At 37.4% G+C, this 14,117-nt stretch overlaps 1 protein-coding gene across 3 annotated transcripts; it reads left to right on the top strand.

The window, feature by feature from the left end:
* The first annotated feature begins 373 nt into the window (after positions 1-373).
* On the top strand, positions 374-13,215 carry LOC127444306 (zinc finger protein 654-like). 3 transcript variants are annotated; one of them, XM_051703579.1, is made up of 10 exons: positions 467-523; positions 3,481-3,556; positions 3,852-3,997; positions 4,091-4,172; positions 4,352-4,487; positions 5,670-5,872; positions 8,329-8,465; positions 8,726-8,867; positions 8,997-12,798; positions 12,915-13,215. In XM_051703579.1, exons 5-10 carry the CDS (start codon positions 4,361-4,363, stop codon positions 12,923-12,925), a joined length of 4,422 nt encoding a protein of 1,473 aa, XP_051559539.1. In that variant the 5' UTR covers positions 467-523; positions 3,481-3,556; positions 3,852-3,997; positions 4,091-4,172; positions 4,352-4,360; the 3' UTR covers positions 12,926-13,215. The 3 variants fall into 3 exon arrangements, with proteins under 3 accessions (XP_051559538.1, XP_051559539.1, XP_051559540.1); XM_051703578.1 differs by lacking the exon at positions 3,481-3,556 and having other exon boundaries at positions 374-523; positions 12,915-13,214; XM_051703580.1 differs by lacking the exons at positions 467-523; positions 3,481-3,556; positions 3,852-3,997; positions 4,091-4,172 and adding an exon at positions 5,365-5,443 and having other exon boundaries at positions 4,435-4,487; positions 12,915-13,214.
* Positions 13,216-14,117: the final 902 nt, after the last annotated feature.

Here is a 14,117-nt window from a genome sequence, read left to right as displayed (position 1 = left end):
TTATAATTTATAATTATATTTATCACACATTATACATTTGCACATATACAGTGAAATTATTTTTTTCACATATACATGTTAAACATGTTGGAGTCATTGAGGCAAGAAAATAGACGTGCTTTGTGCTTGAAAATTGCATTCTTAAAAAATAATTAACAAAACTTATTTGTTTTGGGGCGTTCACTACTATACAGAAAAAAACATAACGTTCCTGTCTGACCAATCAAGTATCCAACTGTTTGAATGACGGGACCATCGTCCAATCACGAAAAAGACGATTACTGCACCGTGCATGATTGACAGGACAATCCACCAATCACGTTCTTTAGATGGGCTGCCCTCAGCTTCATGGTAACATTCGTGATCGCTGTTGTACGCGCTGGGTTAGACAAGCAGTATGGCGGAAGAAGAGAGTGAATTAGAGTTTGACAGGGTTAAGGAAGAATTGGAGAGTTTGTTGAAGACTAGTGCAAGCGACGAACGCGGACTCCAGAGCAAGGCGTACTGTGAAAGATTTTGCCAGGTAAGACGGGGGACTAAAGCGAGCGTACGTTGTTAGAGAAAGCAAACAGAGATGTGCTAACCAGTGTTAGCAGCATGTCAGCATATTCCCCTCCCCCAGTGCACAGCCACCGTTCAGCCACACATCACGCTCCCTTTAAGCACTATAACTACGAGTGCCTTGCAAATACTGTTTAAAGGGAGCTCAGTAGAGCAATAATGCATTCCTGATCGCTATTTGTAAGTCACGGCCTGTCACTTCCATTGATTTATCTGCATTAGCCTGGTCGGTGGCTAACGGTTAGCTTCACCAAGTTACATTCCAAAACAAACAGGCTGCGTAAGATCAGCTTCTTCAGACTTCACAGTATCTCATACCAGTAATTACTTAGTTTGAAAACTCAGTATGTACGGTATCAAATGATGAAAAAACAGCAGCAGACAGTGCTGTCATTGTCAGCAGTGGTTGTCTGCAAATACTCTTTTTCTACTGTGCCCTTATTTAACTCTTTATTTGTATTCAAAGGATTCTCGAATTAATGAATAGAGATTTCAGCCTAGAAAACAAACTTTTGGGGTTGTTTTACAAAAGTTGGGTTGATGTTGCCTAATTTGTATCACTAGTCCATTTTTCTTTCATTAAATGACAACGACCAACTATAAAAATGCCAGTAAATCTCTTGACTGCAATGATTGACTCTTTTAGGAGCTCCTAAAAGTATTTTCATAACTTTAAAACATCCTTAGAACCACTACAAATGTGATGAGCAGAATTGTTTTTTAATAGAAACCACTAAAAAAGAAGCACTAATATAGCTCGGTAGATAACAAATAACGTGTTCCAATAGCTTTTTTTCCCCAATGTACATGCATGCATAAAGGAATATGTGTATTTTAGGTGCTTTGACAAGTCACCATTTTATCGCCTTATTTTGATCACCTTTCAATTTTTTATTTTTTTTTAGAAGTGCAAATAAACTAGTGTCTCAATTTAAATGAGGTCATGGAAACTGCAAGTCTGATAATTACTGGGTAACATTTTACAATAAGGTTTGCATTTGGTATCATTAACAATGTATACTACAATTGTCCAGCATTTATTAATCTTGGCTAATGCTAATTTATAAAAATACAATTGTTTATTGTTTGTTCATGTTAGTTCATATTGTATTAACTAATGTTAAAAATTGACTAGTATATGTAGACATTAACATTAAATAAAATTATGAAGTATTGTTCATTGTTAGTTCATGTTAACTAATGTTAACAAATACAACCATAAGTGTTACCCATTAAAATCACACTAAATAAGAAAATGCTGTTTAAAATAGTTTTAGATAGTTTTAATTGTATAGGACACTGCTGACAATGCTTGAAATTCTGCTGAAAATGCTTGAAATGTTTATTTAGAGCAACAAAATCAATGAAAATAAAAAGTTGGCCAGAATGTGTGCAAAAGTTAATAAAAGTTAAAACATCTGGGAAAATAAGATAACTACAGCAATGTATAATTTTTTATAAACAAAATTACATATTTGAACTAGGCCTATTAACGCAACACCTCGAAATATATATTTGTAAACAAATGTAAAGAAAAAGCACACCTCTTAGAGAGCTGACATCTTTGCAGATAGGATTTTCCAGATTAATTGCTCATATTTTCACTCTGTGTGAGTGTTTTTGCGTCTTTATATTGGCAGTGTCTGAATTCCTTCCTGTCTAATAATACTGTGAAAAGAGGCCGCGCTCTAGTTCCCATCAATGATTTATTATATATTATTATGAATAAATTATGCAGATTAGTGTGTAGTGCTTAGCTTTACTTTGCCGATTTTAGATACGCTGCTGTTATTTTATTTGCCACTTTCAGTTATTTGTCTTTTTGTGATTATTCAGAGCTCATTTTATACATAATAGGATGTTTTTAGTTCTCACCGTCATTGTGATTTGTATGTTAAATGATTAGGTCCACGCGCGTTGCACGTTATCCAGCGTATAAGCACTCTGGAAACCATTGGACTGCGGAGAATTTCAGATTAAAAGTCATCAGTGTTTTAAATTCTATGACATGTTCACATGCTTTACACGTGTTTGTGGGGCCCCAGGCGGTAACCTGTAGGACGGGCCGGCCCTGTAAAGTAATATTAGTCGGCCCATATTTGGCCTTTTGAGATAATCGGCATTAACTTTACGCGATAACTTGCTAGAGTTATTTATAGCTAGCTAGCTGGGTTATCTAGCTGATAAGATAAACGATAACTAACTAGCCGATAACTTTACCTGTGTGATTGATTAACAGAAGTGGCAATTCCGCCTAGTGTCAGATCCAAAATCTAGTTAGTTGTCAAATTTTAGTGCACATTTTCTGTTTTCGGAAAAAAAAAAATTCTATTGAATTTTGAGGACGGATGCGAAAATGTTACTGATTTTTAACAAGAAACAGTAGGTCGATACCGATAACAATATTTTGCAACTTTTGTTATCAGATCACTGTTTTACTTTGGAATACTTAATATTTTACAAAGAGGTACAAAACCTTCTTCACTGTTCTAACAGTAAATAATTTCCACCGAACACTGGATCTGTTGAACACGACAGGCCAAAATTTTAAAGAGAGCCACAGTGAAGGATACATATAAGATAAAAAAATACAAAAAAATGACTAAATATGATAAAATGATAATTTATATGAAAAAAGGTTATTTTGTACTTTTAAAATGGTTTTTGCACTTCTGTTTTTGCAGTTTAAAACGCAGCCTTTTAACGTTTAGTAATCACACAAGGCCGTATTGCAATTTCAATCTTAATTCAATCAGTCAATCATGCAGCATTAATGGATATCATACCGATATCTCAGAAGTCAAAGTAGGCTGGTTTCAAAGCGTTTGAGTGTTTTTCCTCATTATGTTGCCATTAGGTAAGTTCCGCTTTCACAACTGTCACGTCTGTTTATGCCATTTTTTTCTGCTATGTTCTTAGGAGTGCCAACCCTTCTTCATATTGTGGCTATAATCATTTCTGGATTGTGTATTTGAATTCACAGAGTTTTAAAAAAGTGAGTTACTAATTACTTATAAATCAACCATCGGTTTTTCATATCGGCATTTTCATGCTTATTACCGATATGCCAGTGGTTTTAGTTTGGTCAATAATTAGCAGATAAATAATGACAGCCATTGGTACATCCCTAATTTTGAGTAAATGTTGTGTAAAATAAGGGTTATTTCAAATGCAAGCATTTGTGTATACCCTGCTGTCTAAATATCAGTATTGGCCATTAAAAACCCATATTGGTTCACCCACTAAGTATTTTGTTCTACATCTTCTCTCTCTTTTTCTTCACTGTTTAGTTGGTTGTGGAGCAAACAGGGCGATGGCAGGTGCCTCTTCCCCAGCTCCAGGTGTTGGGACGTGCCCTGTGCTCTTTTGTCCAGGGTACGACATCCTTTCCCCCAGACTGTGAGCATGTGCGATACACCCTGAGTAGCCTGGCCCTGTGAGTATGCACTACTGAAGTTGCCTAGAATCTCATTTAAGACCTGTTGCAGTGATGAAAGATAAAGAATAGTGTCACCTATTTTATCTGCAGGAGTGTTTTTGAACTGCTGTTGTTCTTTGGAAAAGATGAATTCGTCGAGCATCCTTTAAAAGGCATTCTTGACTCATTTCAGGTAACGAATGTCTGAATAGTATTTTTCCTTTGTGGGGACGTGTCATGTAATGTTCCAATTGAGGCTATGCTTTATCCCTTAGCACAGGACTTTCAAGTGCTTTTTGTGGTTTGTTGCCCATATTGTTTTCTATACATGTGGTTTGAAGTTTTAAAACGAGTCCCCCCCCTTGTAACTAGGACTGCTACATGAACCTTGTAAGGCACCAGAATGTGTACCTTCAGCAGGTCAGGCATATTATCAAAGATGGAGGGCCTTGGGCAAGCCCTGTTCTTCAGGCTATTCTCAAGGATTCAGAGCTACCACAAGAGAATGGTCAGTCAATCAAGCTTTTGTTCAAAAACATCTTAATGTGAGAACAGTGTAGTCTTCAAATTGCATTTCCCTAAGGCCAATTCACACTGCCCCAACAGACGCCAAGAAACACCAACATCCAGCAGTTGTTGGGTTTTGTCGGATCAGTGTGTTTACCCTGTTGGAGTTTGTTGGCGTCTGTTTTCACCGATTGAACATGTTCAGTTGGCGTTTGGCGGGTCTTGGAATGTTTGAGCAATCTGGTATGATTTTCCAACAAACTCTGACGTAATCGGACTTCATCTCGAATCGTTGCCATGACAGTGAGGTCAGTGTCCCCGTCAACTAAAAAAAAAATTAACATGCGCAGGCGCAACTGCATTGGCAAAGCCTGAGATCAGATCACAATTATTATTTTTGGTGCGAACTTGTTAAAGCATTCCGTTCCTTTCAAAATAAAGAAAACACAATGGTATATTAGTGTTGGTTGGCTTGTTTCAGTAGTTTGTGTGGATGACACCGGTAAGGGAGTAGACATACTAATAGGCTTTATCGAGACGTGGATGGAGATAGATTTGTACTGAAGCACTCCTCTCACTCGCATGAAAAATAGATTATTTCTCAAAACAGTGTCAAATTACACAGAAAATGCAAAAACTGAACTCCGTAATATATCTGTAATAATTAAAATATCGACTTTTCCCACATTTTACAGACATAAATTATTGTGTAAAATATTTTTGCCGCTGGATTGCTGTCCTTCAACGGAACTCTGTGAATGAAGTTATATAGACTAATGTCACATTGAACACATGCTAAACATATTTAATCAACCAAGCATATATATTTATATATTAAATCACGTGTTTGGCTTCATCCGCAACTTCTTCCTTGTCAGGCATCTTTTTCAAAGGCGAACAACGTCACGCAAAGACGCACGTTTGTTGGAGTTTGTTGTATCAGTGTGAACACGACAGGTATGTTTCTCAACATTATAAATACAACAGCCAACTTTAGAATGTTTGAAGTGTCTGTTGGTGTTTAAGGAAGTGTGAATTGGCCTTAAACTGTATATGTAGTTGATCATACATTGTATTCTTTGCAGTTGTTGCCTTGGTTCTGTAATTGCAGTTTTGGAGGAAATGCTAGGAATGATTATTTTTGCATCAGTCTTCTTTTTATATTTGCTGTGTCTGTTCGCAGTGGAAAGATATCTGAGCTCAGAAGTATCTATTTTCTTTGAGCTGCGTGTGCGTTACCTGGTGGCCTGTGAGAGACTTCAGGAGGCCATAGTGCTGGCGAAGAGATGCAGCCAGCACTCTGTTGCAGGGAGGCATCTATACTTCATGCAAGCCAACCTCACCTGCCTTTTGAGAGCTTCTCTCCATGAACGCTTGTACAAAGAGGTGAGTGAGAGATTATTAATTTGATTTGTTTTATTCAACACCCCCCCCTCCCCTTGGCCCTTTAAAAGTGAAGTATTATAGAATAAAAACAGTTCTGAAAGAACTTGAAGATGTTTAGGTTCAGCCCATACTACCTTGGGTGCACACAATTAACTTGATGGACTAAACAATCCAGATCTTTAAGGCCTATTTACACCAAGGCGACAAAGCAAACCAAATCAGTGATTAACGTCGCAAGCAGTTTTTGTAACCCAGCACAATGAGATTTTTTGTCAGTCTCTGACTCCAGCCATTCATGTGCTTGAAGAAATATGCTGGGTTCAATACAAGTTAAGCTCAATCGACAGCATTTGGGGTGTAATGTTGATTACCACACACACACACACACACACACACACACAAAAAAATCATTTCGACTCATCCCTCCCTTTATATAATCATTTTACAATATTTTTAGGGTTTGTTGGCATTACATCGTCATAGCAACAAAGTTGTAAAATTGGCTATAACTGTACACGGAAAAGGTTAGTAAGCGATTTTATCACACTAAAATCATGTTAACAGGCATATTGTTTGCCTTGTGACTATACTTTTGAAATAGTGAGTATTGTAATGATTACAGATTGGCATTTACATACTTTGTATGTGCAAATGATGTCCAATTTTCCAAATCATGTCATGAGTATGACTGCACGACTTTATTATTATTTTGACAAATATTAAGATTGCAGTTTGATATATAAACTTTTCATATTAATGCTGCTTGGATATCAAGACTTGAACAAAAAGGCAATGATAAAAAATGGTTTTAAAATTTAAGGGTGTTCACACTTGAGTCCTCTGAAAGAACCAAACTCAGAACACTAAGTCTAAGTCAGGGATGGGTCAATAAGGTCGACTTGTTGTCAGCACCTACTGACTAGTCGACTAGTGAGGTTGACTAGTTTATCAATATTTTAATTTTACTTATAAATCTTTTGCACGTGAGTTTTTCCTAATCCCCCAGTGTGAGTTCTTTAATGCGTGCTGTAATTAAAAAATTTAAAACCAGCCTAGTTTAATCACACCGGTTTGATTGAACATGAGAAGAGTTTAATATTTTTAGCAGCAGTGCTTTATCAGGGCTCCAGACTAACATTAGAGCAGTGGCACTGGTGCCACCAAGTTTTACAGATGGTGGCACCAGCACCTGATTTGGTAGCACATGTGGGTTTAAAAAAATAATTAAAAAAAAGGACAGAAACCAGTAATAGGGATATTATTTTTGTATCGCAAATGCAGTTAACAGTATTAATATTTCATATTTTTTTCACTTAGAAATGCACATCTGTCAGTAAAGCGTTGATTTTGAGAAGGGATACAGATGTGAATTTACTGATAAAAACAATGATAAAATCTGAAAGAAATAGTTAACACCTAATTTATGTAGGGCTTTGTTTAAACATTCTGACAGTAAGAATCCATAACTGATATTTTTTTTTCCTTTCATCAGGCTCTTAATTATTGAATTAACTTTTTCCAACAATTAAAGTTCATTACAACAGAACATATTTACAGAGGAGAAATACTCACGTCCTTAATTCATGGTTGCCCAGGCTTTAAAGTCCTTTTGTTAAATAGTATCCGGAGTTTAATTGTGGTAACTCTCATTTCCATAGTAAGATGTAGTATTGGTTTCTAAAATCTATAGAAAAACAATATCCTAAACACATGTAGAAACTATAAAAACAACTGCCATCCACTGACTAGTCGGATTCTAAAAGTATATGTAGTTATGCATATTCCTACCTTCAGTAGACCCAGAGTGGCCTTGACAAACTTCATCCCAGTGGTAACACACAACCAAACATTCATCCATCTAGAAAAGTAGTTTCATATCGAAAGGACAGTTAAATCAACTACAGCTTCAATATCAAACAATATCCAATTTTAAAATAGTTTTGACTAAAAGAATGCTTTAACAAAAATATCAACTTCACATTTCTCCTTTTCAAATAGTTTGGTACACTTGCTCTATAAGCTTCCATTGTAAGTTAATTGCAAATACTGTAAATGTGTTTTTCTTTTGTTTTTGACAAGTCAAAATAATTTTGCCATGCCATAGATACTGTCAGTAAGCATCTTTCCTTTCAAGGAATATTCCTGGTTAAGTTTAACAATGATTATATTCCGCATTTTGTTGTTTTTCCATAAAAAACACAATTGCAATTTGAATCCAATTTCTTCATTCTGTTGTTGATTAACTTCAATTGATTTTGTGAAAATATGAGCTGTGCTCAGGACTGCTTTGTGTGTGTAAGCACAGAGGATAAGATTAGCCTACATGTCATCTAAGAATAATATGGTGGATGGCCAAGTATGAGAGTTTTTTGTTTGTTTGAAAATATTGGAAGATCCCTTTACCTCAGGATGAGCATGGCCATAAATCACTCTGTTCTTTGATCTTTTCTCTAAAGATGGCTGATATCGATGGGAAGGATGCTGTAGAGATACTCTGCATGGCAGAGAATGAGCAGAAAGATGAGACTGTTTTGATGCTGAGTAAAGGCTTTCTCTCTCAGCAGCTCCAGAGAGGAGACATGTACTACCTTTGGTAGGTCTCACAAGCTCACATTTATGAACTTTTATGAAGTGGAATACAATTTACAAGTTCTGTAGACTTCTATACTTAAGGAAAATATTATTGGCTTTTTTGCCTAGTGGGATATTGTGTTCTTGCCTTTTTATTTTATATTTTCATGTTTTAATTCCAACAAACCTGAGCTGAGAATAATGTTGAAGATGCAGATTCACAGAATTATAGTTTAATAAAGTAGAGTCTAATTTGTCATCTCTGTATATTTTTCTATACAGGGATTTGGTCTTCATATGGAGCAGACTTTACTTGCGAGTGAACCCCTCAAAGCAGGCATTTCTAGAGGAATGTAAAGTAATGATTCAGTCAGCCACCAACCTAAAAGCAATTTTCCCATTTATGAAGGTGATTTTGGCAGAGGTGAGAAAATATATTGTCATCCGTTTACTGTGGATATTATGCATGTAAATGTACACACAGAATATTTTAAAATTTGCATGCTTACTGTATTTAAAAAATAAAATAACATTTGTGTTTTTATTTTTTTAGCTGGGAAAAATTGGCCTGGGGTTTTGTGTGGAGCTTTGTGCACAAGCCTTGCAGACTGACCTAAAGAATGATCCAGTCACCAAGTCCCTCATCTACAAAACCATTGCATATCTACTACCTAATGACCTTGAAGTCTGTAGGGCTTGTGCGCTGCTGGTATTCTTCCTAGAGCGAACTGTTGAGTCATACAAGAATGTATTCCTCCTGTACTCTCACCCCGATCAACAGTACCATGCAGATACCAGTCTAGTGGGGAATAATGTTCGCTTTGAGATTCTCCAGATCCTGAAGAAAGGCCTGTACTTTGACCCTGAGTTCTGGAACCTTCTCAATATTGAGAAAAACTGTCTGAAGCTAATGAGTGATAAGGTTTCTGAAGCAGCCTTGTGCGAAATCATGCAAAAGGACAAGTGGGCACCAAGCTACTGTATGAAAGGACATTGTCAGTGTCATTCTGACGACACAAACAGGACTATCAGTGGTGTAGAAAAGCCTACCAACAGAAATGGCCAAGAAGCGGAGTATGTGAAAACGCAGACCAATTCTGCCTCAGGTGAAACATCCTCTAAACCTCCAGGCAAAAAGCGGGGAAGGAAGCCGGGGACACACCTTGTGAAGGATTCAGAGGCCTGTCCAGTTCGACGTTCATTTAGACAAGTGGACTTGGCTAAGGATCATGCCAGGCAACTTAATAGCAGACGTCAGAGATTCCTTGCCCGGGAGGCAGAGAGGAAGACTCTGAATCGCAGGGGTAGGAAACCACAATGGCTTTTGGAGGAGTTAGCTGCCCATGCAGAAAACAGTGTACCTCGACAAGGCAAAAAACCGGGAAGGAAACCAAAGCACTTAAATGTCTTAATGGATATTTCAGTTGAGGTACCAGTCAGTGAAATCCCAATGAGCCTTTCTTACCCTGATAATGAAGTTGACCTCTTTTCTGATGTTCAGGCTTCCACGGAGACCCCTCACTTGACTGAAAGCAGTTCTGAGAAAATGAAAACTGCAGAGGTTCTGAAATGGCCTTCTGACAGTGCTATGTCTCTTATTGAGTTAATATCAGCGGAATCTACTCCATGTAGCAAAAAAGACTTGAGGGTCAAGGAGGAGCTTGTTTTTCGGGAGCAAGGCCTTTCAATGGTTCGAAAATTCCATACATATTCAAGAGTGGCTGAATATGAAGGAATAGCAGTGGACATTTTAAGCAGTGATAAAGAGGTTAAGCCAGACCATAATGAATCCAAGCAAGAAAGACCTTTGCAGTCTTCTGAACAACAGAATGAACCTGCCAATGCCACACAGGTTGAAACTGTAGTAGAGATTGAGGCAACACAAATTCCAGGTACAAATTTAGCGACCTCCGCTCCTGTTGAAGCCACTCTTGGGCCAATTGAAGAAATCATTGTAGAGCAAAAAGCTAATGCTGAATTATCAAGTCTCCAAGCTGCTGATACCAAATGTCCAGACAACACTGTTAGTCCTGAAATTATTAGTGTTGGTCTTCCACTAGAAGTGACCACACTTACCACAGCTGACACCATTCCTGTACTTGATAGTATGCCAGAGAACATCAGCAGTCATCATGAGGATCCTCCTTTTCTCACTAAAGAGACGACGGTCCCTGATAATACACTTACAACTTGTAGTGAAACTCAGGTTGCTGCTCCCTCTGAAATTGTGCCTGAGAATACAGAGGAGCCAGTGGTGCAACAAACATCTGAGGAGACATTACAGAACACAAATGCAGATGTTGATAGTCTAGTCCCTGACCTCATCCCCTCAAGTGATGGAATTCCTCAGCTTTCGCTTAACTGCAGCCTTTGCAATAAAGAAACCAAAAACCATTGGGTTCTACGACATGCACTGTGGCATATTCGGATTGACAGAAAGTGCATGTTTTGTCACAAATGTTACACTCATGGACGCAGACCATCACGCCATATTAAACTGCACATTGAGGAATTGAGAAAGTCCAATGGGCTTTGTAAAGAAAATATTTGCAAGAGTATTGCTGAACTGCCTGAGACAGCCATGCAATATGTCCAGACTACACTGCTTAAACGTGTTAAACATCCTGTGCAGAATAAGTTTAGAAATATTAAAATGAGGTTAAACTGCAGTTTGGAAATTGCACAATTGCATAAGGGATGGGACAGTTCAGAGTCTAAGGTAAGATTGCGGACAAGGTTAGCAAAGCATTCAGATTCCACCGGTACATTGGAAGTAAGAAAGGAGAAGGTTTGCCGGAAGAAGAGACGGCGTTTAAAGAGGGTTTTAGCAGGGAGGTCTCAGTCCACAGATGAGAACAAGAAATTGTTTAGGAAGAAATTAGCAAGGAAGAGAGCAAAAACTATGCAAGCACCAACACCAGAGGAAGACAATTCTAAAACCAAGGGCAACTTTGTTCACAGGATAAATGGATTGATCAGAAAAAGAAGAAAAAAGATAAACGTGATAGAGGCTCAGACATCATTAACACAGGACAACAGAGAGCACAAAATGGAGAATGTACAATGCACACAAATTTGTGCAACCCACAGTGATGCCAAGACTGAATCTGAGAATGTAGAGATAGCTGACCTTAATCACAAAGACATGATTGGGTTAAAAACAGAAGAAAAAGATGAAGAAAAAATTACTCTGAACTCTGGGCTGGCAAAGAAGATCATACCTGAAGATCATAAAGAGGATGTTATAGCTGTAAAAAGGAGGAAGATAACAAATAGTCAGAATGATGGTTCTAAGAAGCAAGAACAAAAAGAGAAAACTACAACAGTTAAGGATATAAATGCATTTGGACAGAAAAATTGGATTGCGACAAAGCCCAAACAGTTATTCACACCATTCCAGGGAAAGGAAACAGGAGCATCTACAGAGGTCAAATGCCCTGTGGAGATTTGTATGTTTACTGCAAAGTCAATCCTTGTCCTTTCACATGTGTTGTCACACCACCATGGTGACAAGAAGGCACTTGTGTTCTTTTTTCATTTTGCTAAAGAAAAATGTCTTTACTGTAGCAGGAAAATATTCAACCTACAGCATTTCTTTGACCATGTGATTTCCCACAAAGGTGAGCTAAAGTTCCCATGTTACCATCAAGGCTGCAAGGAGAGGTACAAAACACGAATGGAGCTTTCAGAACACATGTTAGGACATCATCCTTTGAGAGCAGTGTGCTGCTTTCCTGGTTGCACTATGCAAGTTGAAAGTATTACGCAGCTGTATAGACATGAGAAAACTCATTACCGACTCAATGCAAATTTGGAACAAAATACACTGCCCATAATTACTGAACGCATAGTTCCTCTAAGTCAGGAAGATGGAATGGAGGTAAAGCCAGAGTCAACAACAAATTCTTCAAAAGGTCTCCTAGTCCAGAGAAAAAGTCCTACCTCTGCAACTCAAGATGATGATGGAAAACCTTTGGTCCTAAATAGAGGGTCTGCAATTGACAGTAGCAAGAACAATAGTCTTGTTAATGGGCATGGTGATAGTGACAAAGAAGTTCCACCCAAACCTTTCAATGCAGCCATTAAGGAGAAGGAACCAACAGAAAAACCTACTACTCAAAAATTTATTCGCCCTCTTCCCTCTGCTTATCTGGATGAGTCTTACATTAGCATGCCAAAACGCTGGAAGGAACCACATATGGACTCAAAGTTACTGGGCTCTGTTTCAAAAGCAGTAACCAACTCTACGAAGCAGCGTTGTTCTCGATGTTTTGAGTCTTTCAGCAGTGAGAAAGAGCTGCAATCACACAAGGACAAATGCACATCCCTCTTCGGCTTTGATTCGGATGATGAAAGTAAGTAACCTTTTTTTTTATTATTCGCATGTGTTTGTTATTGAGTGTTAAACTATGCTCATATTTTTAAGGAGATTGCTATAATTTTATTACATAATTTGTTTTTGTCTTTGCAGGTGCCTCCTGAAATTGCAGAACCAGGCCTTTCTACTGAGGCAATGGTCACATCAGTGAGACCCATTGCTAAATGCTGCTGTTGGCAATCAGAGTTCTTACCATATGTGCTTAAAACATCTCTCATTCTATATCTTTATATTAAGGACTACATAGGAAGCAAACTATCATTGTTTGAAGTTCAGTGTAATGTGTTTGCTGCTTGATTTTTTTAGAGCCAAGGTTGAGCTCTGTAATCTCATTGTAAAAGTCTGATGTTCAAAATTGACACGGTTAACCTTACGTGACACTTGGACTACAAGGTGATTTTTTATATATATATATATATATATATATATATATATATATATATATATATATATATATATATAGGTCATCTGCTTTGCTAGCAAAACAATAATTTTGTCTTTAATATATTATTATATTTTTAAGTTGCTTATATTATAAGTTGCTTTTTGACTATTGTCATCACTTGCTGTCCGCCTGTTTGTTTGTCTTTTCAATTCCTGGTTGTCAGAGATCAACCAGAACCACGACTTACTAGAGTAATTTGTATTTCTGGTCTTTGTACCTGTTCTGCTAAGAAAGCACAAAATATTGTGCTCAGTCTGGTGGTTAATGAAAGGCTTGGCTATGTTGTGTCAGGCAGTCAGTTGTATGCCAGTGTTAAGAGCAGAAATACTAGATGAAACACATAGGCTGTTCAAGCTCAAGTATTGCAAGCACACTCTAAATAAGTTCTTTTCTTATTTGAAAATACTTGCTCTGTGACCATATTTGTAAATTGTTACTAACTGCATTTTGCAAATGTCTTTTTCTTGCTTATGTGTAATTCAGTGGATGCTTTGGAAGATCTGAACACCAAGTCTTTATGAAGGACTTTCAAGTAGTTGTAAACACCTGAAGAACTGTTGGTCTATAAAAGCAGGTTGGGCTGCTAAAAGGCCTACTCTCAAAGCTCGCAAGATTGCAAATTCTTCTGATAACATGGGAGTGTATATGTGCCACACAGACTCTTTGGACATTTGGTGTTACAAATTCTAAATGACTTCTCTTAAGAATCAAGAACATTTTAAGGGGAGGATTAAATTGTCTCAAAAAGAGGCATGTTTAAAGCTGTTCCACTGAAGAACAGCAACAGTGTTATTTATTCAGTTTTGTTTTGTATCTTCTGTAAATGTTTGAAGAATATAAATAGCATATAA

Source organism: Myxocyprinus asiaticus, chromosome 7, assembly GCF_019703515.2.
Source record: "Myxocyprinus asiaticus isolate MX2 ecotype Aquarium Trade chromosome 7, UBuf_Myxa_2, whole genome shotgun sequence".
NCBI classification, from domain to species: Eukaryota; Metazoa; Chordata; class Actinopteri; order Cypriniformes; family Catostomidae; genus Myxocyprinus; species Myxocyprinus asiaticus.
Note: the sequence above shows the minus strand (reverse complement) of the source record. Positions and strands in the feature narration are given on the sequence as shown.

What these genes read in the sequence shown, in the direction of transcription:
- LOC127444306 (XM_051703578.1), top strand. Translation starts at nt 398, where the DNA reads ATGGCGGAAGAAGAGAGTGAATTAGAGTTTGACAGGGTTAAGGAAGAA. An exon ending in ACCCTGAGTAGCCTGGCCCT is followed by an intron (nt 3,998 to 4,090) that starts GTGAGTATGCAC and finishes TTTTATCTGCAG; the next exon opens with GAGTGTTTTTGAACTGCTGT. An exon ending in AGAGCTACCACAAGAGAATG is followed by an intron (nt 4,488 to 5,669) that starts GTCAGTCAATCA and finishes GTCTGTTCGCAG; the next exon opens with TGGAAAGATATCTGAGCTCA.